This window comes from Manacus candei, unplaced genomic scaffold (genome assembly GCF_025592945.1).
Source record: "Manacus candei isolate 608988 ecotype Guabito, Panama unplaced genomic scaffold, ASM2559294v1 h1tg000157l, whole genome shotgun sequence".
Classification (NCBI taxonomy): Eukaryota; Metazoa; Chordata; class Aves; order Passeriformes; family Pipridae; genus Manacus; species Manacus candei.
In genome coordinates this window covers 19,074-46,118 of record NW_026138205.1, presented here as the reverse complement: position 1 = coordinate 46,118, position 27,045 = coordinate 19,074, and the positions used below count along the sequence as shown (strand labels likewise).

General features: G+C 58.0%; 1 protein-coding gene and 4 long non-coding RNA genes across 10 annotated transcripts; 3 read left to right on the top strand and 2 right to left on the bottom strand.

Annotated features, from left to right (window-relative positions):
* Positions 1–658: 658 nt before the first annotated feature.
* LOC127463348 (uncharacterized) lies at positions 659–1,732 on the top strand. 2 transcript variants are annotated; one of them, XR_007900808.1, is made up of 4 exons: positions 659–721; positions 1,158–1,209; positions 1,369–1,495; positions 1,639–1,732. It is a non-coding gene; the product is annotated as an uncharacterized LOC127463348 (long non-coding RNA). The 2 variants fall into 2 exon arrangements; XR_007900809.1 differs by lacking the exon at positions 1,158–1,209.
* Positions 1,733–1,742: 10 nt separating this feature from the next.
* LOC127463345 (zinc finger CCCH domain-containing protein 4-like) lies at positions 1,743–26,649 on the bottom strand. Its single transcript, XM_051772656.1, is given in 19 exon segments — positions 1,743–2,591; positions 2,593–3,293; positions 4,117–4,380; positions 5,368–5,415; positions 5,418–5,474; positions 5,518–5,703; positions 6,309–6,485; positions 6,488–6,638; positions 8,743–8,852; positions 10,735–10,846; positions 11,491–11,604; positions 13,103–13,239; positions 14,091–14,184; positions 15,100–15,230; positions 15,782–15,832; positions 17,134–17,353; positions 18,334–18,444; positions 19,492–19,711; positions 26,463–26,649. Coding segments are annotated over 19 exon segments (3,876 nt in total). The 5' UTR covers positions 26,606–26,649.
* LOC127463347 (uncharacterized) lies at positions 8,871–10,226 on the top strand. Of its 5 annotated transcripts, XR_007900803.1 has the most exons (4): positions 8,871–9,052; positions 9,559–9,701; positions 10,010–10,031; positions 10,098–10,226. It is a non-coding gene; the product is annotated as an uncharacterized LOC127463347 (long non-coding RNA). The 5 variants fall into 5 exon arrangements; XR_007900805.1 differs by lacking the exons at positions 10,010–10,031; positions 10,098–10,226 and adding an exon at positions 10,054–10,073; XR_007900804.1 differs by lacking the exons at positions 10,010–10,031; positions 10,098–10,226 and adding an exon at positions 9,746–9,794.
* Positions 19,003–19,485, top strand: LOC127463349 (uncharacterized). The gene is made up of 3 exons (XR_007900810.1): positions 19,003–19,032; positions 19,091–19,128; positions 19,196–19,485. It is a non-coding gene; the product is annotated as an uncharacterized LOC127463349 (long non-coding RNA).
* LOC127463346 (uncharacterized) lies at positions 20,387–24,264 on the bottom strand. The gene is made up of 3 exons (XR_007900802.1): positions 23,800–24,264; positions 21,345–23,340; positions 20,387–21,276 (listed from the first exon to the last, which is right to left on the bottom strand). It is a non-coding gene; the product is annotated as an uncharacterized LOC127463346 (long non-coding RNA).
* Positions 26,650–27,045: the final 396 nt, after the last annotated feature.

Below are 27,045 nucleotides of genomic sequence, written 5' to 3'. Positions count from 1 at the left end.
CCAAAATTGAGGTTTTTTTTGGGGGGCAAAAAAAGGGGAAAATGAATCCAAAGAGTTTTTTTGTCACTGACGGGGAAAATTCCCGGGAATTTGGGGCAAATCCGGGATTTATTTACAATTTCTGGGGCTGAAAAGGAGCAAAAAGGGACAAAACGACCCCAAATCCACCCCAAATCCACCCAAAATTCACCTGGGGCATTTTTGGAGCAGGTTTGGAAATTTTGGAGCAGGTTTGGGATTTTTGGGAGCAGGTTTGGGATTTTTGGAGCAGGTTTGGAATTTTTGGAGCAGGTTTGGGATTTTTGGGAGCAGGTTTGGGATTTTTGGAGCAGATTTGGGATTTTTGGGAGCAGGTTTGGAATTTTTGGAGCAGGTTTGGGGGTTTTTTTGGGTTAAATTTGGGGGTTTGGGGCCAATTTTTGGGGGGTTTCGGGTCTGATTTGGGTTTTTTGGGGCGGGTTTTGGTTTTTTTGGGGGCAGATTTTGGGCCTTTTGGGGTTTTTTGGGCCGATTTTTGTGGAGTTTTGGGTCTGATTTAGTTTTCTGGGGCAGGTTTTGGGGGGTTTTGGGTTATTTTGGGGGGTTTTGGGGGGTTTTGGGTTGTTTTGGGGCAGATTTGGGGCTTTTGGAGCCCTCGGACACGACCTTGAGCCAGGCTGGGGTTTTGGGGTGGATTTGGGGATTTTTAGCTGCATTTGAGTATTTTCAGCCAGATTTTTGGGTGGATTTGGGGTTTTGGGCATTTTTAGCTGCATTTCAGTATTTTCAGCCAGATTTTTGGGGTGGATTTGGGCATTTTTAGCTGCATTTGAGTATTTTCAGCTGGTTTTGAGTATTTTCAACCAGATTTTCGGGTGGATTTGGGGGTTTTGGGGTTTCTGGGTAGATTTGGGGATTTTCAACTGGATTTTTGGGTGGATTTGGGATTTTTGGGTGGATTTGGGGTGATTCTGGTCGGATTTTGGGGTGGTTTGGGGTAATTCTGGCCGGATTTTGGGGTGATTTGGGGTGATTCTGGCCCGATTTTGGGATCATTTGGGGTAATTCTGGCCAGATTTTGGGGCGATTCAGGCCCCCCTCACTGGCAGAAGGGCGAGGCCGTGAGGTCGAAGCCCTTGAGCCTGGTTGGGGTTTTGGGGTGGATTTGGATATTTTAGCTGGATTTGGGGTTTCTGGGTGGATTTGGGGCGATTCTGGCCGGATTTTGGGGTGATTTGGGGTGATTCTGGCCCGATTTTGGGATCATTTGGGGTAATTCTGGCCAGATTTTGGGGCGATTCAGGCCCCCCTCACTGGCAGAAGGGCGAGGCCGTGGGGTCGAAGCCCTTGAGCCTGGTTGGGGTTTTGGGGTGGATTTGGATATTTTAGCTGGATTTGGGGTTTCTGGGTGGATTTGGGGCGATTCTGGCCGGATTTTGGGGTGGTTTGGGGTGACTCTGGCCGGATTTTGGGGCGATTCAGGCCCCCCTCACTGGCAGAAGGGCGAGGCCGTGAGGTCGAAGCCCTTGAGCCTGGGGTTGGGGTTTTGGGGTGGATTTGGGGTGACTCTGGCCGGATTTTGGGGTGATTTGGGGCGGTTCTGGCCGGATTTTGGGGTGATTCAGGCCTCCCTCACTGGTAGAAGGGCGAGGCCGTGAGGTCGAAGCCCTTGAGCCTGGTTGGGGTTTTGGGGTGGATTTGGGGTGATTCTGGCCGGATTTTGGGGTGATTTGGGGCGATTCTGGCCGGATTTCAGGCCCCCCTCACTGGCAGAAGGGCGAGGCCGTGGGGTCGAAGCCCTTGAAGACCTCCTTGAGCGACGCCGCGTCCTCGGGGGGGTCCCTGGCGGGGCTGTTCCCCGGGAAGGGGCTCCCGGCTCCGGGCCGGGTCCCCCCCCCGGCCTTGGCCCTGCCGTACAGGGGGGGGGGCCACGGGCAGGTTGTGCAGGGCGGGCTGGGGGTGCTGGGGGGGGGTTCTGGGGGCCGCCCTCGCCGCCCTGGGGGGGGGTGGGGGGTGTTGGTGCTGCTGCTGTTGCCCCCCGGGGGGGGGTTGCTGTTGCCGGGGGGGTTGTTGTTGCCCCCCCGGGGGCGGGGCCGGTTGTAGCTGTTGTTGTACCTGTCCGGGGGCTCCGCCCTGTCCGTGGTGTCCGGGGGCGGCTCCAGCGCCGAGCGCCGCAGGAACGGCGGCTCCTTGGGGGGCTCCCTGGGGGGCTCCCTGGGGGGCTCCTTGGGGGGCTCCTTGGCCTTCCCGCCGGCACCGGGGGGGTTGGTTTTGGGGGCGGGGGTCCCGTCGGCGCTGCCCGGCCCCCCCTCGGGGCCGTGGGCGGTGCGGGGGTCGTAGAGGCTGATGTTGCTCAGGACGCTGCTCTGGCCGCCCCCGCCCCAGCTCAGCCGGGGGTCGTAGGGGGCGATGGCGGGGCCGGAGTCCCCCCCTCCCCCGCCGCTGGGATTGGAATTCCCGCTGGAATTGCCGCTGGAATTGCCGCCGCCCTCCGGGCCCTTCCCGCCGCTCTCCAGGCATTTCTGGAGGCGGGGGTCGGCCGGGGGGTTCTTCCTGACGCGGGGGTCGCTGGGTTTGTCCCCCCCCGAGGCGTTGACAGTCTGCAGGATGCGGGGAGAGCAGCTCGAAGTCCGGCAGGGCGGAGGAGGAGGAGGAGGAGCAGGAGGAGGAGGAGGAGGAGGAGGATGAGGAAGACGAAGCCGGGGCGGCTCCGGGCTCTCCGCCGGCTCTCCGCGGGTCCGAGGTCGCCCGGAGCAGGCGTGGGTCGGATCCTGGAGCGGCCTGGAGGGCCACGGGGGCAGGAGGAGGCTCCTGCTTGGGCAGGGGCAGCGGGATCAGGTCCTCGGGGCTCCACAGCACGGCGCGGGCGAAGGGCGGCTTGGGCAGCACCACGGCCTTGCGGATGTGGCTGAACTGCTGGAGCTGCGAGCGCGGATCCCGCTGGGAATGGCCCGGCAGCGGCTCCAGGGGGATGGGCACGGCCTTGTCCCGCAGCAGCCGCTCCCCCTCCTCCTCCTCGGGGGCCCCTCCTCGGGGGGGCTCGGCCCTGGGGGGGCCGTGCCGGGCCAGCCGGGGGTCGGAGGGTCCCGGCTCCGGGGTCGGGAGCTGCTCGGGGTTCCGGGCCAGCCGCGGGTCCCGCAGCCGCGGGTCGGAGGGGCGGGGGGGGTCTCTGCAGCCGGGGGTCGCTGGGGGGGGTCGCCGGGGGGGGTTGTTGGGGGGTCTCCCCGAGCTCTGCTGGCGCAGGGATTTGAGGATGGAGGTGACGCTGCTGCCGCCGTCATCCTCGTCGCTGGAGTACCAGTTCCCGGGGTCGCCTGGGATGGGACAGGGAATGGGGGACAGGGAATGAGGGAACAGAGAAAGAAACCCCAGAATGGGTTCTTAAAATAGATCCCTGAAATATTCCCAGGTTTTCCTAAAAACAAGGAGCCTCTGGCCTCGATTTCACCCCCCAAAGCCCCAGAGAGCTGCAGTACCAGTTCCCGGGGTCGCCTGGAACGGGACAGGGAAGGAGGGAACAGGGAATGAGGGAACAGGGAGAGGAGCCCCACAATGATCAGGATCAGGAGCAGGATTGGGGGCGAGGCTGTAACAGGATCAGGATCGGGATTGGGATCAGGATCAGGGATCAGGATCAGGGCTCAGGACCAGGGCTCAGGGATGGGGATTCCCTCCTTGCCTTCCTCGTTGTCCCAGTCCGTTTTCCCGGGCTCAGGCTCAGGGCTGAGGGACTGGGATCAGGACCAGGGATCAGGGATCAGGATCAGGGATTGGGATCGGGATCAGGCTCTGGGATTGGGATCAGGACCAGGCTCAGGGATCAGGGATGGGGATCAGGGATTGGGATGAGGCTCAGAATTCCCTCCTTGCCTTCCTCGTTGTCCCGGTCCGTTTTCCCGGACTTAGGCTCAGGGATCAGGATCAGGGATTGGGATCAGGATCAGGCTCAGGGATCAGGGATGGGGATCAGGGATTGGGATGAGGCTCAGAATTCCCTCCTTGCCTTCCTCGTTGTCCCGGTCGGTTTTCCCGGGCTCAGGCTCAGGGATCAGGGACTGGGATCAGGACCAGGGATCAGGGATTGGGATCAGGATCAGGGATCAGGGATTGGGATCAGGGATGGGGATTCCCTCTTGCCTTCCTCGTTGTCCCGGTCGGTTTTCCCGGGCTCTCCCCCCCTCCGTGCCCGCTCCTCCTCCTCGTGCTGCTTGTGCTGGATGCGCAGGAAGAGCGCCCGCTGCGCCGACGGCAGGAACTCGGGAATGCCGGGAATGCCGGGAATGCCGGGGCCCTTCCCCAGCCCGGGGGGGCCCTCGCAGAGCCCCTCGGGATCCAGGGAGGGATCCGGGAACAGGGGATCCCCCCCCGGCCCCTCCAGGGGCTCGTACCCGCCGTAGTCGTCTGGGAAAGGGAACGGGGGGAAATTCGGGATGAGAAAGGGTTTGGGAGGAGAACAGGGATTTGGGGTGATAAGGAGGATTTGGGATGAGAAGGAGGATTTGGGATGAGAAGGAGGATTTGGGATGAGAAGGAGGATTTGGGATGAGAAGGAGGATTTGGGATGAGAAGGAGGATTTGGGATGAGAAGGAGGATTTGGGATGAGCAGCAGGATTTGGGATGAGCAGCAGAATTTGGGATGAGCAGCAGGATTTGGGAGGGGCAGCAGGATCTGGGCTGAGAAGCAGGATCTGGGCTGAGCAGCAGGATTTGGGATGAGCAGCAGGAATTGGGCTGAAAAGGTGGATCTGGGATGAGCAGCAGGATTTGGGCTGAAAAGGTGGATTTGGGCTGAGAACATGGATTTGGGATGAGCAGCAGGATTTGGGATGAGAACATGTATTTGGGATGAGCAGCAGGGATTTGGGCTGAGAAGCAGGATTTGGGCTGAGCAGCAGGGATTTGGGATGAGAACATGGATTTGGGCTGAGCAGCAGGATTTGGGATGCGCAGCAGGATCTGGGATGAGCAGCAGGATTTGGGCTGAGAAGCAGAATCTGGGCCGCACAGCAGGACTCGGGATGAGCAGCAGGGATTTGGGATGAAAAGATGGATCTGGGAGGAGTAGCAGGATCTGGGATGAGAACATGGATTTGGGCTGAGCAGCAGGATCTGGGCTGAGCAGCAGGATTTGGGATGAGAACATGGATTTGGGCTGAGCAGCAGGATTTGGGCTGAGCAGCAGGATTTGGGATGGGCAGCAGGATTTGGGGCTGGGCAGCAGGGATTTGGGCTGAGCAGCAGGATCTGGGCTGAGCAGCAGGATTTGGGATGAGCAGCAGGATTTGGGGCTGGGCAGCAGGATTTGGGGCTGGGCAGCAGGATTTGGGCTGAGCAGCAGGATTTGGGATGAGCAGCAGTATCGGGGCGGCGCCGTTCCCGGTCCCCACCTGCGCCTGCCATGTTGCCGGGCTCCACGTCCATCCCCTCCGGTTTGGGTAGAAGGACTCGTAGAAGCCCTGGCCCGGCCCCGGCGGGACCAGCCCGGGGTGGGGGTGGGGAGTGGGGGTGGGAGTGGGGGTGGGGGGACTCCTCGGGGCCCCCCCCGGCCCCGTAGGGCAGGAGGGGGGGCCCGGGGGGGCCCAGGGGGGGTCCCATGGGCATGTCGGGGTGCAGGTCGGGGTGCAGGTCGGGGTGCAGGTCGGGGTGGAGGGGGCCGGGGAGGGGCCCGGGGGGGCCTCCCGGGCCCGGGAATCGCGGGGGGGGGCGGCCCCGGGTGCCTGAAACGGCGGGAAAGAGGGAATTAGGGGGGGGACACGGGCACCACTGACCCCCGGGGGGGCACAACTGACCCCCAGGGGCACTCACATGTGCCCAGGTACCCCCAGGTGCCCCCAGGTACCCACCTGACCCCCAGTTTCTCAGCCAGCTGCCCGGTGGGCCTCCCCCATCCCCAGATGCCCCCAGATGCCCTCCCCTGTGTGCAGCTACCCCCAGGTGTGCCCAGGTGTGCCCAGGTGCCCCCAGGTGCCCACCTGACCCCCAGTTTCTCAGCCAGCTGCCTGGTAGGCCTGACCTGTGCCCAGGTGCCCCCAGGTGTGCCCAGGTGCCCCAGGTACCCCCCAGGTGCCCCCCGGTGCCCACCTGACCCCCAGTTTCTCTGCCAGCTGCCCGGTGGGCCTCTCCTATCCCCAGGTACCCCCAGGTACCCCCAGATGCCCTCCCCTGTCCCCAGGTACCCCCAGGTACCCCCAGATGCCCTCCCCTGTCCCCAGGTACCCCCAGGTACCCCCAGGTGCCCTCCCCTGTCCCCAGGTGTGCCCAGGTGCCCCCAGATGCCCTCCCCTGTGCCCAAGTACCCCCAGGTGTGCCCAGGTGCCCCCCAGTGCCCACCTGACGCCCAGTTTCTCAGCCAGCTGTCCCGTGGGCCTGACGACGATCTCGAAGAGCGACGGGATCTTCTTGAAGGGGTCTGGGGGCGGCTCCAGGGGCTCCCCCGGGATCGGGGGGGGCCCGGGGGGCATCGGGGGGGGCCCAGGGGGGGGGAGGCCCCTGCCGGGGGGGGGAGGGGGGCGCGGGGGGGGGGCCCGGGGGGCCGGGGGGGGGTGGGCAGCAGCCCCACGCCCGGGGGGGGTTTGGGCAGGGGGTTGATCCCCTGTTTCTTCAGCTCCTCCACCTCCTTCTCGTCCTCCGCGCCCGCCTCGGCGTCGTCGGCCAGCATCTGGGGACACGGGGGGGTCAGGGGGGGTCAGCATCTGGGGACACGGGGGGGTCAGGGGGGTCAGGGGGGTCAGGGGGGTTTGGGGGGTCAGGGGGGGTCAGGGGGGGTCAGCATCTGGGGACACGGGGGGGTCAGGGGGGTTTGGGGGGGTCAGGGGGGGTCAGCATCTGGGGACACGGGGGGGTCAGGGGGGTTTGGGGGGGTCAGGGGGGGTCAGCATCTGGGGACACGGGGGGGTCAGGGGGGTTTGGGGGGGTCAGGGGGGGTCAGCATCTGGGGACACGGGGGGGTCAGGGGGGTCAGGGGGGTTTGGGGGGTCAGGGGGGTCAGCATCTGGGGGAACGGGGGGGTCAGGGGGGTTTGGGGGGGTCAGGGGGGTCAGCATCTGGGGACACGGGGGGGTCAGGGAGGGTCAGGGAGGGTCAGCATCTGGGGACATGGGGGGGGTTTGGGGGGGTCAGCATCTGGGGAAATGGGGGGGTCAGGGGGGTTTGGGGGGGTCGGGGGGTCAGCATCTGGGGACACGGGGGGGTCAGGGGGGTTTGGGGGGTCAGGGGGGTCAGCATCTGGGGACACGGGGGGGTCAGGGGGGTTTGGGGGGGTTTGGGGGAAATTGGGGGGGTCAGGGGGGGTCAGCATCTGGGGGAACGGGGGGGTCAGGGGGGGTCAGCATCTGGGGACATGGGGGGGTCAGGGGGGTTTGGGGGGGTCAGGGGGGAAATGGGGGGGTCAGGGGGGTTTGGGGGGGTCAGCATCTGGGGGAATGGGGGGGTCAGGGGGGGTCAGCATCTGGGGACATGGGGGGGTCAGGGGGGTCAGGGGGAAATTGGGGGGGTTTGGGGGGGATTGGGGGGGTCAGCATCTGGGGAAATGGGGGGGTCAGGGGGGTTTGGGGGGTCAGGGGGGTCAGCATCTGGGGAAATGGGGGGGTCAGGGGGGTTTGGGGGGGTCAGCATCTGGGGAAATGGGGGGGTCAGGGGGGTTTGGGGGGGTCAGGGGGGGTCAGGGGGGGTCAGGGGGGTCAGCATCTGGGGAAATGGGGGGGCCAGGGGGGTTTGGGGGGGTCAGCATCTGGGGACAGGGAATTGGGGGGTTCAGCATCTGGGGAAATGGGGGGGTCAGGGGGGGTCTGGGGGGGGCCAGCATCTGGGGACACAGGGAATTGGGGGGGTCAAGGGGGGGATTGGAGGGGCCTGGGGGGAATTCAGGAGGATTTGGGAGGGTTGAAGGGGGTCAGGGGGGGACTGGGGGGAATTGAGGGGGATTTGGGGGGAATCTGGGTGGGATCCAGGAGGGATTTGGGGGCCTCTGGGTGGGATTGAGGGGGCTGGATCCATGCAGGATTTGGGGGGGATCCAGGTGGGATCCAGGAGGGAATCCAGAAGGGATTTGGGGGGGCTCCAGGAAGGAAACCAGATGGGATTTGGGGGGTTCCAGGAGGGATTTGGGGGGATCCAGGTGGGCTCCAGGTGGGATTTGGGGGGGATCCAGGTGGGATTTGGGGTCTCCAGGAGGGATTTGGGGGGTCTGCAGGTGTGCTTTGGGGGTCTCCAGGTGTGCTTTGGGGTTTCCAGGTGTGCTTTGGGGGTCTCCAGGTGTCTTTGGGGGTCTCCAGGTGTGCTTTGGGGTCCCCAGGTGTGCTGTGGGGTCTCCAGAAAGGATTTGGGGTCTCCAGGAGGGATTTGGGGATCCCCAGGTGCGTTTTGGGGTCCCCAGGTGTGTTTTGGGGTGCCCCAGGTGTGCTTTGGGGTCCCCAGGTGCGTTTTGGGGTGCCCCAGGTGTGTTTGGGGGTCCCCAGGTGTGTTTTGGGGGTCTCCAGGTGTGCTTTGGGGTGCCCCAGGTGTGCTTTGGGGTACCCCAGGTGTGTTTTGGGGTCTCCAGGTGTGCTGTGGGGTCTCCAGGAAGGATTTGGGGTCTCCAGGAGGGATTTGGGGGTCTCCAGGTGTGCTGTGGGGGGTTCCAGGTGTGCTGTGGGGTGCCCCAGGTGTGCTTTGGGGTACCCCAGGTGTGTTTTGGGGTCTCCAGGTGTGCTGTGGGGGTCTCCAGGTGTGTTTTGGGGTCCCCAGCTGTGTTTTGGGGTGCCCAGGTGTGTTTTGGGGGGTACCTTGTCGAGCAGGTCCCGTGTGTCGTCGCTGAGGGGGGCGTGGGAGAACATGCAGTCGTCGCCGTTGATGCAGAGCCCGGTGGTGTGGAACAGCTTGCACGGGAAATCCCGTGGCACAGTCAGGGAAAAACGGGAACAACGGGAACAACGGGAACACCCCGAGCCCACCGGGGACACCCCGGGACGCCCCGGGCTAAAAGGGCCCCCCCAGGCTCGGTTTAGGGTCATTTTAGGCTGGTTTTAGGCCAAATTTAACCTGATTTTAGGCCAATTTTAGGCTGAGTTTAGACCAATTTTAAGCTGATTTTAGGTCAATTTTAGGCCGATTTTAGGCCAAATTTAAGCTGATTTTAGGCCAATTTTAAGCTGATTTTAGACCAATTTTAAGCTGATTTTAGACCAATTTTAGGTCAATTTTAGGCTGATTTTAGACCAATTTTAAGCTGATTTTAGACCAATTTTAGGCTGATTTTAGACCAATTTTAGGTCAATTTTAGGCTGATTTTAAGTCAATTTTAGGTTCATTTTAGACCAATTTTAGGCTGATTTTAGGTCAATTTTAGGCTGATTTTAGACCAATTTTAGGCTGGTTTTAGGCCAATTTTAGGTTGATTTCAGACCAATTTCAGGCTGATTTTAGGCCAATTTTAGGCTGATTTTAGGCCAATTTCAGGCTGATTTTAGACCAATTTTAGGCTGATTTTAGACCAATTTTAAGCTGATTTTAGGCCAATTTTAAGCTGAGTTTAGACCAATTTTAAGCTGATTTTAGACCAATTTTAGGTCAATTTTAGGCTGATTTTAGACCAATTTTAGGCTGATTTTAGACCAATTTTAGGTCAATTTTAGGCTGATTTTAAGCCAATTTTAGGCTGATTTTAAGCCAATTTTAGGCTGATTTTAAGCCAATTTTAGGTTCATTTTAGACCAATTTTAAGCTGGTTTTAGGCCAATTTTAGGTTGATTTCAGACCAATTTCAGGCTGATTTTAGGCCAATTTTAGGCTGATTTTAGGCCAATTTCAGGCTGATTTTAGACCAATTTTAGGCTGATTTTAGACCAATTTTAAGCTGATTTTAGACCAATTTTAGGCTGATTTTAGACCAATTTTAAGCTGATTTTAGACCAATTTTAGGCTGATTTTAGACCAATTTTAAGCTGATTTTAGACCAATTTTAGGTCAATTTTAGGCTGATTTTAGACCAATTTTAAGCTGATTTTAGACCAATTTTAGGCTGATTTTAGACCAATTTTAGGTCAATTTTAGGCTGATTTTAAGTCAATTTTAGGTTCATTTTAGACCAATTTTAGGCTGATTTTAGGTCAATTTTAGGCTGATTTTAGACCAATTTTAGGTTGGTTTTAGACCAATTTTAGGTTGATTTCAGACCAATTTCAGGCTGATTTTAGGCCAATTTCAGGCTGATATTAGGCCAATTTCAGGCTAATTTTAGACCAATTTCAGGCTGCTTTTAGACCAATTTTAGGCTAATTTTAGACCAATTTTAAGCTGATTTTAGACCAATTTTAGGTTGATTTTAGACCAATTTTAAGCTGATTTTAGACCAATTTTAGGCTGATTTTAGGCCAATTTCAAGCCTATTTTGGGTCAATTTGGGGGCGACTTTTAGCCAGTTTTGGGCTGATTTGGGGGCAGTTCTGGGATAATTCCAGGCCAATTCTGGGCTGATTTCAGGCTGGGTTTTGGCCGATTTTGGGTCCATTTTGAGCCGATTTTTGGCCGATTTCAGGCCAATTTTGGGCTGACTTTTGGCTGATTTCAGGCCAATTTTTGGCCGATTTCAGGCCAATTTCTGGCTGATTTCAGGCCAATTTTTGGCCAATTTTGGGCCGATTTTTGGCTGATTTCAGGCCAATTTTTGGTCAATTTTGGGTCAATTTTTGGCCGATTTCAGGCCAATTTCTGGCCGGTTCTGGGGGTGTTTTGGGGGTGTTTTGGGGGGATTTTGGGGGTGTTTGGCCCAAGGATATCGTGCATGTAGGGGCAGCTCTCGGCGCGGGCGCAGTAGCCGGTGATGTAGAACTTGCACAGCTCCCGTTTCTTGGGCAGTTCGATGTCGTGGCTGAAGTTGCAGTGGTCGCCCTGGGACAGGGGGGGAGAGGTGAGAGCCCAGAATTCCACCCCATTCTGGGCCCATTCCCGAGGGATCCCTGGGGGGGATACAGCTGGGATCCTGGAATTCCACCCCAGCCCAGGGCCATTCCCGAGGCATTCCCGGGCCCATTCCCGAGGGATCCCCGGGCCCATTCCCGAGGGACTTCTGGGCCCATTCCCAGACCCATTCCCACAGCATTCCCAGACCCAGGCCCAGTCCCATTCCCAGGCCCATTCCCAAGTCATTCCCAGCCCCATTCCCAAGGCATTCCCAAACCCATTCCTGAGGCATTCCCAGCCCCATTCCCAGGCCCATTCCCAGGTCCATTCTTGAGGTATTCCCAACCCCATTCCCAACCCCATTCCCAGCCCCATTCCCAGCCCCATTCCCAGCCCCATTCCCGGCCCCATTCCCAGCCTCATTCCCGGCCCCATTCCCAGCCCCATTCCCAGCCCCATTCCCGGCCCCATTCCCACTCGCATTCCCAGCCCCATTCCCAGCCCCATTCCCAACCCCATTCCCAGCCCCATTCCCAGCCCCATTCCCGGCCCCATTCCCATCCCCATTCCCAGCCCCATTCCCAGCCCCATTCCCGGCCCCATTCCCGGGTCATTCCCGACTCATTCCGTACCCACGTGCACCGTCCCTCCACGAAGTACTTGCAGATGACCTTCCCCTTCTTGTCCTGGGGCAGGTGGGACTTGTCGTGGTCGTTCCGTCGGTAATTCCCGCAATTCCCGCCCTCCTGGAGCGGGAGAATCCCAGGGAACCCCCGTCAGCATTCCAGGGGAATCCCCATCAGCATTCCAGGGGAACCCCCGTCAGCATTCCAGGGGAATCTCCGTCAGCATTCCAGGGGAACCCCCGTCAGCATTCCAGGGGAACCCCCGTCAGCATTCCAGGGGAAATCCGGGAATGAAACGGGGGAGGGAAAAGGGGGAAAATCCGCGGGATTTGGGGGGGACAAGGAGGGGTTTGGGGAGGGCTCGGCTCGGAATTCCAAGGGTTGGAAAGGAAAAGAGGAATGTGGGGAGGCTGAAATCCCGGGATTTGGAGGGGAAAATCCCAATCCTGGCGGGAAAATGGGATTCCAGGAGGGTTTTCCCGCTGCCCAGGGCGGGATTCCCGGGGATTCTATAGGGAAAAGGGGGGGGGAAATCTGGATCCCGGTGGGAAAATGGGATCCCGGGAGGGTTTTCCCGCTGCCCAGGGTGGGATTCCCGGGAATTCCATTGGGAAAAGGGGGAGGAAAATCCCAATCCCAGAAGGAAAATGGGATCCCGGGAGGGTTTTCCCACCGCCCAGGGCGGGATTCCCGGGAATTCTGTCGGGAAAAGGGGGAGGAAAATCCCAATCCTGGCAGGAAAAGGGGACTCCAGGAGGGTTTTCCCGTTGCCCAGAGTGGGATTTCTGGGAATTCTGTCAGGAAAAGGGGAAGGAAAATCCCAATCCCAATGGGAAAATGGGATCCCGGGAGGGTTTTCCCACTGCCCAGGGTGGGATTCCCGGGAATTCTGTGGGGAAAAGGGGATTCCCAGAGGGTTTTCCCACCGCCCAGGGTGGGATTCCTGGGAATTCTGTGGGGAAAATGGGATCCCGGGAGGGTTTTCCCACTGCCCAGGGTGGGATTCCCGGGAATTCTGTCAGGAAAAGGGGAAGGAAAATCCCCATCCCAGTGGGAAAAGGGGATCCCGGGAGGGTTTTCCCGCTGCCCAGGGCAGGATTCCCAGGAATTCTGTCAGGAAAACGGGGGGGAAAATCCCGATCCCGGAGGAAAAGGGGGAGGGAAAATCCCGATCCCAATGGGAAAAGGGGACTCCAGGAGGGTTTTCCCACTGCCCAGGACAGGATTCCTGGGAATTCCGTGGGGAAAAGGAGAGGGAAAATCCCAATCCTGGAGAAAAAGGGGGGTAAAAAAATCCCGATCCTGGAAGGAAAAGGGGACTCTGGGAAGGTTTTCCCGCTGCCCAGGACAGGATTCCCAGGAATTCTGCCAGGAAAAGGGGAAGGAAAATCCGGATCCCGGTGGGAAAATGGGATTCCCGGAGGGTTTTCCCGCCGCCCAGGGCGGGATTCCCGGGAATCCCGTGGGGAAAAGGGGATCCCGGGAGTGTTTTCCCGCCGCCCAGGTCGGTATTCCCGGGAATCCCGTGGGGAAAAGGGGATCCTGGGAGTGTTTTCCCGCCGCCCAGGTCGGTATTCCCGGGAATCCCGTGGGAATTCCTCTGGGCTCAGCCCCTCACCGCCATGTCCTCGTCGTAGTAGTCGTCGTCGTCGTTGATCCCGGGTTTGCCGACCCCGCTCCGGCCTCTCCCGCGGCCCCTTCCCGGCCCTTTGGGGCCCCGCCCGCGGGGACCCCGCCCGCGGCCACGGGGCAGCCCTGCAGCAAACTGGGAGTCACTGGGGGGCACTGGGGGGCACTGGGGGGCACTGGGATCACCCTGCCACAAACTGAGAGTCACTGGGGGCACGGGGTGGGGAATTGGGGGGGACGGGGGGGCACTGGGAGCCACTGGAAGGGACTGGGAGGGACTGAGATTGGACTGGGAGGGACTGGGAAAGACTGGGATTGGACTGGGAGGGACTGGGGGGCACTGGGAGGGACTGGGATTACACTGGGAGGAACTGGGAAAGACTGGGATCAGACTGGGAGCCACTGAGGGGGACTGGGATCAGACCAGAAGGGACTGGGAGGGACTGGGATTGGACTGGGAGGGCCTGGGAGGGACTGGGATCAGACTGGGAGGGCCTGGGAGTGACTGGGATCAGACTAGAAGGGACTGGGATCACACTGAGAGTCACTGGGACCATACTGGGAGTGACTGGGAGCACCCTGGGGGTAACTGGTGTGTACTGGGAGTGACTGGGATCACACTGGGCGTGACTGGGACCATACTGGGGGTGACTGGTGTGTACTGGGCGTGACTGGGAGCACCCTGGGGGTAACTGGTGTGTACTGGGAGTGACTGGGATCACTCTGGGGGTGACTGGGACCATACTGGGGGTGACTGGGAGCACCCTGGGTGTAACTGGTGTGTACTGGGAGTGACTGGGATCACACTGGAAGTGACTGGGATCACTCTGGGCATGACTGGGACCACCCTGGGGGTAACTGGTGTGTACTGGGAGTGACTGGGATCACACTGGAAGTGACTGGGATCACTCTGGGCATGACTGGGACCATACTGGGGGTAACTGGTGTGTACTGGGAGCAGGGCCTGGCGTGCTCACCCCGCCCCCTCTCCTTGCTCCGCCGGTACTGGGACAATTCCTTGGAATAATCGTCGTAGTCGTCGTCGCCCGGAGCCTCCTCGGGGTCACAGTACTGGGAAAACTGGGAATGCTCAGGGAATTGGGGCCCTTTTCCCGAGGGATTGTCCCCACCTTTCCCAAGAGACCATTCCCACCTTTCCCAAGGGATTGTCCCCTGCCATCCCAACCTTTCCCAAGGGATCATTCCCTGCCCATCCCAACCTTTCCCAAGGGATCATTCCCTGCCCATCCCAACCTTTCCCAAGGGATCATTCCCTGCCCATCCCAACCTTTCCCAAGGGATCGTTCCCTCACACAGGGGCTGATGGGATGGGGTTGGAACCCCGGGATGGGATCAAAACCCGGGGATGGGATCAGGACCCTGGGATGGGATCAGAACCCCGGGATGGGATCAGAACCCTGGGATCAGGTTGGAAGCCCAGGATGGGATCAGAACCCCAGGATGGGATCAGAACCCTGGGATGGGATCAGAACCCCGGGATGGGATCAAAATCCTGGGATGGGATCAGGATCCTGGGATAGGATCAGAACACTGGGATGGGCTCAGGACCCCAGGACGGGGTCAGAATTCCAGGATCAGATCAGAACCCCGGGATGGGATCAGGACCCTGGGATGGGATCAAAACCCTGGGATGGGATCAGGACCCCAGAATGGGGTCAGAATTCCAGGATCAGATCAGAACCCCGGGATGGGATCAGAACCCTGGGATGGGCTCAGGACCCCGGGATGGGATGAGAACCTTGGGATCAGGTTGGAAGCCCAGGATGGGCTCAGGACCCCGGGACGGGCTCAGGACCCCGGGACGGGCTCAGGACCCCGGGATGGGCTCAGGAGCCCGGGATGGGATTGAAATCCTGGGCTCAGGACCCTGGGATGGGCTCAGGACCCCGGGATGGGCTCAGGAGCCCGGGCTGGGGTGGGAATGCCGGGATGGGGTGGGAATTCCCTGGGGAACCCCGGGCTCACCTCCATGTCATCGTCGTACCCGTCGTCGTCGTCGTCCGGGACGTCCCCTCGGGAGCGGCCGCGGCCCCTCAGCCCGGCCCGGCCACGCAGACCCCCCCGGGACCCCCGGCCACGGAAACCACGGCCACGGCCTCGGCCTCCTGTGGGAACAACCCAAATCCCATGGGAATGGGAATGGGATAAACAACACCCTGGAAACCACGGCCACGGCCTCGGCCTCCTGTGGGAACAACCCCAAATCCATGGGAATGGGAATGGGAATGGGATAAACAACACCCCCGGGACCCCCGGCCACGGAAACCACGGCCACAGCCTCAGCCTCCTGTGGGAATAACCCAAATCCCATGGGAATGGGATTGGGAATGGGATAAACAACACCCCGGCCACGGAAACCACGGCCACGGCCTTGGCCTCCTGTGGGAACAACCCCAGATCCCATGGGAATGGGAATGGGACAAACAACACCCTGGAAACCACGGCCACGGCCTCAGCCTCCTGTGGGAACAACCCCATGGGAATGGGAATGGGAATGGGATAAACAACCCCCCCGGGACCCCCGGCCACGGAAACCACGGCCACGGCCTCGGCCTCCTGTGGGGATAACCCAAATCCCATGGGAATGGGAATGGGATAAACAACACCCTGGGAATGGGATAAACAACCCCCCAGGAATGGGATAAACAACCCCCCCGGGACCCCCGGCCACGGAAACCACGGCCACGGCCTCGGCCTCCTGTGGGAATAACCCAAATCCCATGGGAATGGGAATGGGATAAACAACACCCTGGAAACCACGGCCACGGAAACCACGGCCACGGCCTCCTGTGGGAATAACCCAAATCCCATGGGAATGGGAATGGGAATGGGATAAACAACACCCCGGCCACGGAAACCATGGCCACGGCCTCAGCCTCCTGTGGGAACAACCCCAGATCCCATGGGAATGGGAATGGGATAAACATTTTCGGGGGGTTTTTGTGGGATTTTTTTGGGGATTTGGTGGTGTTTTCCCGTTTTTGCTGTTTTTCCCATTTCTCCCGTACCTCTGCCCCGGTGAGCCCCGTCCTTGGCCCTCCTGTACTGGGTTTGTTTGGGGTGATTTTGGGGTGGTTTTTGGGGTATTTTTGGGGTGGTTTTTGGGGTTATTTCCATACCTCTGCCCCTGTGAGCCCCGTCCTTGGCCCTCCTGTACTGGGTTTGTTTGGGGTTTGTTTGGGGTGTTTTGGGGTGCTTTTGGGGTGTTTTGGGGTGTTTTTTGTGTGTTTTTTGTGTTTTTTCCATACCTCTGCCCCTGTGAGCCCCGTCCTTGGTCCTCCTGTACTGGGTTTGTTTGGGGTTTGTTTGTGGTGGTTTTGGGGTGGTTTTGGGGTGGTTTTTTGGGGTGTTTTTGGGGTTTGTTTGGGGTGGTTTTTTGTGTGTTTTTTGTGTTTTTTCCATATCTCTGCCCCTGTGAGCCCCGTCCTTGGTCCTCCTGTACTGGGTTTGTTTGGGGTTTGTTTGTGGTGGTTTTGGGGTGGTTTTGGGGTGGTTTTTTGGGGTGTTTTTGGGGTTTGTTTGGGGTGGTTTTTTGTGTGTTTTTGGGGTTATTTCCATACCTCTGCCCCTGTGAGCCCCGTCCTTGGCCCTCCTGTACTGGGTTTGTTTGGGGTTTGTTTGGGGTGTTTTGGGGTGGTTTTTGGGTATTTTTGGGGTGGTTTTTAGGTTATTTCCATACCTCTGCCCCTGTGAGCCCCGTCCTTTGCTCTCCTGTACTGGCTTTGTTTGGGGTGTTTTTTTGGGGTGTTTTTTGGGGTGTTTTGGGGTGGTTTTGGGGTTTCTCCCATACCTCCGCCCCGGTGAGGCCCATCCTTGGCCCTCCTGTACTGGGTGTGTTTGGGGTTTGTTTGGGGTGTTTTTGGGGTGGTTTTTGGGGTGTTCTCCATACCTCTGCCCCTGTGAGCCCCGTCCTTGGCCCTCCTGTACTGGGTGTGTTTGGGGTTTGTTTGGGGTGTTTTTGGGGTATTTTTGGGGTGGTTTTTGGGGTGTTCTCCATACCTCTGCCCCTGTGAGCCCCGTCCTTGGCCCTCCTGTACTGCCCCAGCTCCTTGGCGAAGTCGTCGTAGTCGTCCTTGGGGGGCTCCTCGTCCTCCTCCCCCTCGTAGGGCCCCAACTCCTCCCCCTCGAAGTCCTCGTAGGAGCCGTAGGAGGAGCCCTTGGAATCCTTGGAATAGCCCTTCTTGGGGCCTTGTGAGTGGCACTGGGAGTACTGGTGGGACTGGGCGGGGAAGCACCGGGAGAAAGCCTTGGAATCTGGGAGTCCTGCTCTGCCCAGCATTCCCAGGGATTCCCAAGCACTCCTGGAGTAGGGAAGGGTCTATTCCCAACATTCCCAAACACTCCTGGAGTAAGGAAGGGTCTATTCCCAACATTCCCAGGGATTCCCAAACACCCATGGGGTAAGGAAGGGTCTATTCCCAACATTCCTAGATACTCCTGGAGTAAGGAAAGGTCTATTCCCAATATTCCCAAACACCCATGGAGTAGGGAAGGGTCTATTCCCAACATTCCCAGGGATTCCCAAACACTCATGGAGTAGGGAAGGGTCTATTCCCAACATTCCCAGGGATTCCCAAACACCCATGGAGTAGGGAAGGGTCTATTCCCAACATTCCCAGATACTCCTGGAGTAAGGAAGGGTCTATTCCCAACATTCCCAGGGATTCCCAAACACCCATGGAGTAGGGAAGGGTCTATTCCCAATATTCCCAAACACTCCTGGAGTAAGGAAGGGTCCATTCCCAACATTCCCGAGTACTCATGGAGTAGAGAAGGGTCTATTCCCAATATTCCCAACATTCCCTAACACCCATGGAGTAAGGAGGAGTCTATTCCCAACATTCCCAAACACTCATGGAGTACAGAAGAGTCTATTCCCAATATTCCCAGGTACTCATAGAGTAAGGAAGGGTCTATTCCTGGAATTCCCAGGTATTCCCAGCTATCCCAGCTATTCCTAGAGGAGCAGGAAGGGTTGAATTCCCAGTATTCCACTCCCAGCACTCCCAGCACTCCCAGAATTCCCACTATTCCCATAACTCACAGAGTAGGGGGGGCTGTATTCCCAGTATTTCCTGGAGTGCCCCTTTTCCGCCGGGCTGTATTCCCACTCCCAGCATTCCCAGTGACTCCCAGAGCAGGGGGGGCTGTATTCCCACTCCCAGCCCTCCCAGCATTCCCAATATTCCCATTACTCACGGAGTAGGGGGGGCTGTATTCCCGGTATTTCCTGGAGTGCCCCTTTTCCGCCGGGCTGTATTCCGAGTCGTCGCTGTAGTCGGAGAAGTCGTCGCTGGACGAGGCGTGCCGCTGGAAAACACCGGGAAAACCTCGGTCCACACCCCCCTCCCGCCCCTTCCCGGCCTCTGGAATTGGCCCCCCAGCCTCCCCCCGGCCCTTCAGTCCCAAATTTTCCCAGAGAAACCCCCCCGGCCTGGGGTGAATCCCAAAATCCCGAGGGGAGGCAGGGCAGGGATGAACTCCAGCCCAGGGAATTCCCAGGGATTCCTGGAGCCAACATTCCCAGCATTCCCAGTGACTCCCAGAGCTGGGAGGGCTGTATTCCCATTCCCAGTGTTCCCAGCATTCCCAGTATTCCCAGTGACTCCCAGAGCTGGGAGGGCTGTATTCCCATTCCCAGCATTCCCAATATTCCCAGTGACTCCTAGAGCTGGGAGGGCTGTATTCCCATTCCCAGCATTCCCAGTAACCCCTGGAGCTGGGAGGGCTGTATTCCCATTCCCAGCATTCCCAATATTCCCAGTAACCCCTGAAGCAGGGGGGGCTGTATTCCCATTCCCAGTATTCCCAGTAACCCTTGGAGCAGGAGGGGCTGTATTCCCACTCCCAGCATTCCCAGTAACTCATGGAACAGGGAGGGCTGTATTCCCATTCCCAGTATTCCCAGTGACTCCCAGAGCTGGGAGGGCTGTATTCCCATTCCCAGTATTCCCAGTGACTCCCAGAGCTGGGGGGGCTCTATTCCCATTCCCAGTATTCCCAGTATTCCCAGTAACCCTTGGAGCAGGGGGGGCTGTATTCCCATTCCCAGTATTCCCAGTGACTCCCAGAGCTGGGAGGGCTGTATTCCCATTCCCAGTATTCCCAGTGACTCCCAGAGCTGGGGGGGCTCTATTCCCATTCCCAGTATTCCCAGTAACCCCTGGAGCAGGGGGGGGGTCGTATTCCCACTCCACCCCCCCCTCTGAAGGAATTCCCAAAGGAAAATCCCCCTTTTCCCCAAAAACCCGGGCTTTCCAACGTTCCCGCCCCGCGGAGGAGCAGAATTCCAGGGAATCCCGGAAAAGCGGCTCCCGGGAGGGGCTTCCCCGGCGGAATTCCCGGGGAAGGCCCCACCTTGTGCTTGGATTTGCGTTTTTTCTTGGATCTCCTCTTCTCCTTCTCCTTGCGGCGCTTCCGCTTGGCCCGGCGGTGCGACTTCTCCTCCTCGGAGTCGCTGCGGTGCTTCTCCCCCTTCTCCCTCCTCCCCCTCTCCTGGGATTGGGATTGGGCTTGGGAATGATCCTCCTCCCCCCCGTCGTCCTCCAGCTCCCCCTCCTCCAGCTCCCCATCCTCCCTGGAGAAGGGAAAGCACAAAAAACGGGAATGTTGGACCTTTGGGGGGGGAAATAGAGGGGAGGAAAGGGTCTCGCTCCGATCCCCAATTCCTGCAGGTTTCCAGGATTCCTGGGGAGATCCCAAATTCCCAGGGAACTCCTGGGGAGATCCTGAACTCTTGAGGAGATCTGAAATTCCTGGAGAGATCCCAAATTCCTGGGGAGATCCCAAACTCCTGAGGAGATCCCAAATTCCTGGGGAGATCTGGAACTCCTGGGGAGATCCCAAATTCCTGAGGAGATCCCAAACTCCTGGGGAGATCCCAAATTCCTGAGGAGATCCCAAACTCCTGGGGAGATCCCAAATTCCTGGGGAGATCCCAAACTCCTGAGGAGATCCCAAATTCCTGGGGAGATCCCAAACTCCTGGGGAGATCCCAAATTCCTGGGGAGATCCTGAACTCTTGAGGAGATCCCAAACTCCTGGGGAGATCCCAAATTCCTGAGGAGATCCAGAACTCCTGGGGAGATCCTGAACTCCTGAGGAGATCCCAAATTCCTGGGGAGATCCTGAACTCCTGGGGAGATCCCAAATTCCCGGGGAGATCCTAAACTCCTGAGAAGATCCCAAATTCCTGGGGACATCCCAAATTCCTGAGGAGACCCCGGACTCCTGGGGGCTTCCAAAACTCCTCACGAGATCCCAAATTCCCAGGGAATTCCTGGTGAGACCCCAAATTCCTGGAGAAACCCCAAATTCCTGGTGAGACCCCAAATTCCTGGTGAGACCCCAAATTCCTGGAGATACCCCAAATTCCTGGTGGCTTCCCAAATTCCCTCTGAGATCCCAAATTCCCAGGGAATTCCTTGTGAGACCCCAAATTCCTGGTGAGACCCCAAATTCCTGGTGAGACCCCGAACTCCTGGGGGCTTCCAAAACTCCTCATGAGCCCCCAAATTCCCAGGGAATTCCTGGTGAGACCCCAAATTCCTGGAGATACCCCAAATTCCTAGTGAGACCCCAAGTTCCCGGAAATACCCCAAATTCCTGGTGAGATCCCAAATTCCTGGGGACTTCCCAAATTCCTGGGGAGATCCCAAGTTCCTGGTGAGATCCCAAATTCCTGGGGACTTCCTAAATTCCTTATGAGATCCCAAATTCCTGGTGAGACCCCAAGTTCCTGGTGAGATCCCAAGTTCCTGGGGGCTTCCAAAACTCCTGCTGAGATCCCAAATTCCCAGGGAATTCCTGGTGAGACCCTAAATTCCTGGAGATACCCCAAATTCCTGGAGATACCCCAAATTCCTGGTGAGACCCCAAATTCCTGGTGAGACCCCAAATTCCTGGTGAGACCCCAAGTTCCTGGAAATACCCTAAATTCCTGGTGAGATCCCAAATTCCTAAGGACTTCCTAAATCCCTGGTGAGACCCCAAGTTCCTGCTGAGCCCCCAAATTCCTGGTGAGCCCCCAAATTCCCAGGGAATTCCTGGAGATACCCCAAATTCCTGGTGAGATCCCAAATTCCTGCTGAGATCCCAAATTCCCAGGGAATTCCTGGTGACTTCCCAAATTCCTGGTGAGCCCTCAAATTCCTGGTGAGACCCCAAATTCCTGCTAAGATCCCAAATTCCCAGTGAATTCCTGGTGAGACCCCACATTCCTGGTGACTTCCTAAATTCTTTGTGAGCCCCCAAATTCCTGGGGACTTCCCAAATTCCTGGTGAGACCCCAAATTCCTGGTGGCTTCCTAAATTCCTTGTGAGACCCAAATTCCTGGGGAGACCCCAAATTCCCAGGGAATTCCTGGTGAGACCCCAAATTCCTGGAGATACCCCAAATTCCTGGGGACTTCCTAAATTCATGGTGAGACCCCAAGTTCCTGGAAATATCCTAAATTCCTGCTGAGATCCCAAATTCCTGGGGACTTCCTAAATTCCTTGTGAGATCCCAAATTCCTGGGGACTTCCCAAATTCCTGCTGAGACCCCAAATTCCTGGTGAGCCCCCAAATTCCTGCTGAGACCCCAAATTCCCAGTGAATTCCTTGGGACTTCCCAAATTCCTGGGGACTTCCCAAATTCCTGGAGATACCCCGAGTTCCTGCTGAGACCCCAAATTCCTGCTGAGATCCCAAATTCCTGCTGAGACCCCAAATTCCTGCTGAGATCCCAAATTCCTGGGGACTTCCCAAATTCCTGGTGAGACCCCAAATTTCTGGGGACTTCCAAATTCCTGCTGAGACCTCAAATTCCTGCTGAGATCCCAAATTCCTGGGGACTTCCTAAATTCCTGGGGAGACCCCAAATTCCTGCTGAGACCCCAAATTCCTGGGGACTTCCTAAATTCCTGGGGAGACTCCAAATTCCTGCTGAGACCCCAAATTCCTGGGGAGTTCCCAAATTCCCAGGGAATTCCTGGGGACTTCCCAAATTGCTGGTGAGCCCCCCAAATTCCTGGTGAGGAAACCCCCCCAGTCTGGGAATTTTTTTGGGAAAACAGGAGGGACAAACCCACAGGACAAAGGTCTCCAAGCGACTCCCGGGGGTCGATTCACGTGGGGAAAATCCCGGTGGGAATTAATTAATCCCTAACGAGGCCTCTCCAATCAACGCTTCCCACCCCCGGGCTCGGCTTTTCCCAGCTTTTGGGGTTTTTTGGGAATACCAGGGAAGGGCCAAACCCGGATTTGTGCTTAAACAGGGGGGGGGGAAAAGGGGAAAACGAGGGGGGGGGAGGCCAAAAACCCCCCAAAATTCCAATTATCCCGCTGGGAAAGGGGGGAAAAGCGGGATTGGTGTCGATATTCCCACCGGGATGGTGTGCAGGGGGCGGGACACACCCGGAATCCTCGGGAATATTGGGAATATCCGGGAAAATCCGGGAAAAGGGCCGTGTGGGGGTCACTGAGGTGCTTTTTACCACCTGGGTTGGGGGGGTTTTTTTTGTGGTTTTCACACTTTTTCCAGTGATTTCCACCAACTTTTCCACTTTTTCTTTTTTTTTCGTTCCGGTTTGTTTTCCAAGGAAAACCTGGGAGGGAATTCCAGGGCTGGAAACGTTATTTTTTGGGGGGGGGAAGGGATGAAAATTGTGTGCTTTTGTCACTTTTTTTGGGGTTTTTTTGGGGGTTTTTTTGGGGGGAATTCTGCTTGGTTTGGACACACGGGGATCAACTCACTGTTTACATGGAGTTTACGTGGAATTTACGTGGAATTTACGTGGAATTTTCACGGAGAACACCTCGGGAATTACGGGGAGGGGACGAGAGGGGGGGGAAAAGGCAGGAAAAATGACATTTAACGACCCCAAATCCCTTCAGTTCCCCCCCATTTCCCACCACACACCTGCCCAGGGGCCCCCAGAATTCCCGGGATTCGTCTCAGTTTTTCAGGGATAACCCCCAGAACCTCCCTGGATTCACCTGGTTTTAAGGAAAACTCCCCAAAAACCTCCCTGGATTTAATTTTTTTTTATCAGGAACAACCCCAAAACCTCCCTGGATATCAGAAATATTCCCAAAATCTCCCTGAACTTTCCTTTTTTATCAGGAATAACCCCAAAAACTCCCTGGATATCAGAAATATTCCCAAAACCTCCCTGGAGTGACTTTTTTTTAAGGAAAACCCTCAAAAACCTCCCTGAATTTACCTTTTTTTTTAAATAAAAACCCCAAAAACCTTCCTGGATTTACTGTTTCTACCAGAAATAACCCCAAAAACCTCCCTGAATTTACCTTTTTTTAAGGAAAACCCCCAAAACCTCCCTGGATTTACCTTTTTTTAAGGAAAACCCCCAAAACCTCCCTGGATTTACCTTTTTCTATCAAAAATATCTCCAAAACCTCCCTGGATTTGGCCTTTTTTAACCAGGAATATCCCCAAAAACCTTTCTGAATTTATCTTTTTTTAAGGAAACCCCCCCCAAACCTCCCTGGATTTACTGTTTTTATCAGAAAAAACCCCAAAACCTCCCTGAATTTTCCTTTTCTTATCAAAAATATCCCCCAAACCTCCCTGGATTGACCTTTTTTTTACCAGAAATATCCCCAAAAACCTTCCCTGAATTTACCTTTCTAAGGAAAACCCCCCAAAACCTCCCTGAATTTACTTTTTTCATCAGGAATAGCCCCAAAACTTCCCTGGATTCCCCTTTTTCTCCTGCTTTTTTCACACTATTTGGTTTGAACTGCACAAAAAAAATGGGAATATGGGAAATGGCTCCAAATTATGGTGGGGAGGGGTCAGAAAAACAGGGAAAAAGGGATTTTTTTGGGGCAGATATTGGTATTTTTGAGCCTTTTGAGCACTGGGGGGGAACTTGTCACACCCCAAAACCCCCCCAGGGCCCCCCAAACTTCCTGATCCCACTTTGGGGGGGATTTAAGGGGATAAATTGGGTGTTACTGAGGGAATAATGGTGTTGGAAGGGATTAATAAGGACACAAACTCCCCAAAAAGAGGCTCTAAACACACCTAAAAAGGAGCTGAAACCCCCAAAAGAGGAGCTGAAACCCCTAAAAAGGAGCTGAACCCCCCAAAAAGGAGCTGAACCCCCCAAAAAAGAGGAGCTAACCCCCCCAAAAGTAGCTAAATTGCCCCAAAAGAGGGTCTAAAGCCCCCCAAAAAGCAGCTAAAGCTGCCCAAAAAGGAGCTAAACCCTCCAAAAAGAGGAGCTAAACCCCCCCAAAAGAAGTTAAACTCCCCCAAAAGGAACTAAACTCCCCCAAAAAGCAGCTAAATTCCCCAAGAGGGTCTAAAGCCCCCCAAAAAGCAGCTAAATTGACCCAAAAAAGGAGCTAAAGCCCCCCAAAAAGCAGCTAAAACCCCCCAAAAAGAGGAACTAACCCCCCAGCAGCTAAACTGTCCCCCAAAAGGGTCTAAAGCCCCCCAAAAAGCAGCTAAATTGCCCCAAAAAGGGTCTAAAGCCCCCCCAAAAGCAGCTAAAGCTGCCCAAAAAGGAGCTCCCCCCCCAAAAAAAGGGGCTAAACCCTCCAAAAAGGAGTTAAACCCCCCAAAACAGGGTCTAACCCCCCCCAAGAGCCCCCAGGCCCCCCCTCAGTCCTGACCCCCCTCCCCAAAATCCCCTCCCAGGGCCTGCACAACCCCACCCACCCCCCAAAATGGGGCCCCCCTTCCTCCTCCTCCTCCTCCTCCTCCTCCTCCTCCTCAGGGCCCCCCAGGCCCTCCCCCCAAAATGGGTCCCCCCTTGAGCCCCTGAACCCCCTCCCCAATCCCCCTCGGGCCCTTCCTCACCTTCCTCTTCCTCTTCCTCAGGACCCCTCCCCAAATCCCCCTCGGGCCCTTCCTCACCTTCCTCCTCTTCTTCAGACTCCTCTCAACTCCTTCCTCACCTTCCTCTTCCTCCTCAGGACCCCTGAACTCCCTCCAATCCCCCTCAGATCCTTCCTCCTCCTCAGAGCCCCCCTCCCCAATCCCCCTCGAGCCCTTCCTCACCTTCCTCCTCCTCCTCAGAGCCCCCTCAAGTCCTTCCTCACCTTCCTCCTCCTCCTCAGAGCCCCCTCGAGTCCTTCCTCACCTTCCTCCTCCTCAGAGCCGCCCCCCCAAGCCCTTCCTCCTCCTCTTCCTCACCCCCCCACCCCAAATCCCCCTCAGGCCCTTCCTCCTTCTCCTCAGACCCCCTTCTGACCCTTCCTCACCTTCCTCCTCCTCAGACCCCCCTCCCCAATCCCCTTCAGGCCCTTCCTCATCTTCCTCTTCCTCTTCGAATCCCTCCCTCCTCAATCCCCCTCAATCCCCCTCAGGCCCTTCCTCCTCAGACCCCCCCATTCCCTCTCAGGCCCTTCCTCCTCCTCGGACCCCCCTCAGGCCCTTCCTCACCTTCCTCCTCCTCCAATCCCCCCCTCCCCAATCCCCCTCAGGCCCTTCCTCCTCAGCCCCCCCCCATTCCCTGTCAAGGCCCTTCCTCCTCCTCCTCAGACCCCCCTCAGGCCCTTCCTCACCTTCCTCTTCCTCTTCGAATCCCTCCCTCCTCAATCCCCCTCAATCCCCCTCAGGCCCTTCCTCCTCAGACCCCCCCCCCATTCCCTCTCAGGCCCTTCCTCCTCCTCCTCGGACCCCCCTCAGGCCCTTCCTCACCTTCCTCCTCCTCCAATCCCCCCCTCCCCAATCCCCCTCAGGCCCTTCCTCCTCAGACCCCCCCATTCCCTGTCAAGGCCCTTCCTCCTCCTCCTCAGACCCCCCTCAGGCCCTTCCTCACCTTCCTCCTCCTCCAATCCCCCCCTCCCCAATCCCCCGCAGGCCCTTCCTCTTCAGACCCCCCCATTCCCTGTCAAGGCCCTTCCTCCTCCTCCTCGGACCCCCCTCAGGCCCTTCCTCACCTTCCTCTTCCTCTTCGAATCCCTCCCTCCTCAATCCCCCTCAATCCCCCTCAGGCCCTTCCTCCTCAGACCCCCCCCCCATTCCCTCTCAGGCCCTTCCTCCTCCTCCTCGGACCCCCCTCAGGCCCTTCCTCACCTTCCTCCTCCTCCAATCCCCCCCTCCCCAATCCCCCTCAGGCCCTTCCTCCTCAGACCCCCCCATTCCCTGTCAAGGCCCTTCCTCCTCCTCCTCCTCCTCAGACCCCCCTCACCTTCCTCACCTTCCTCCTCCTCAGACCCCCCCGCGCCCTCTCCCCCCTTTTCCCCCCCCACCTCCCCCTTTTCCCCCTTCCCCGACCCCCCCCCGCCGCCCCCTCCCCAAACCTGGTCCGGCGCGCCGGACCGACCCCCAGGCACACAGAGAGCGGCCGCTCGGGAGAGGCGGTTACTGGACCTTTCGTCCGGGCCGTGCTGGAGCGGCGGCGGCGGCCGGGGGAGGCTGCAGCTGCCGTGGCAGGACGGAGAAGGGGGGGTGCAGTGCGGGCTGGGGGGGGAGGCGGCGGCGGCGGGGGGGACACTCGGGCTCTCCACGGCCATGGGCAACGGGCGGGGGGGTGGAGAACAGGGGGCACAGTCACTGAACGGCGCGGGGGGCTCGGCCCGGCGGCTCCTCCGCCCGCGCCCCGCGCTCCGCGGGCGGACACACAAAATGGCGCCCGCCCTGAGGCAGCGCCCCGGCGCCCGCCGGAAACACCCGAGCGCCGCCGGAAACACCCGAGCGGCGGGGCGGAAACCGCCGAACGCTCGCGAACGTTTCCGAAGGGCCCCGAACGGTCCCGAAGCGCCCCCAGAGCCCTGCGAGCGTTCCCGAAGCGCTCCCAAATATCTCCGAACGTTTCCCGAGTTCTCCAAAGCTCAACCAACGTTTCCCAACGTTTCGCAATATTTCTGAAGGCCTCCGGCTGTTTACGGAGGCCTCTGAATGCTTACGGAGGCCTCCGAATGTTTACGAAGGCTCTCCCCGAATGTTTCCGAAA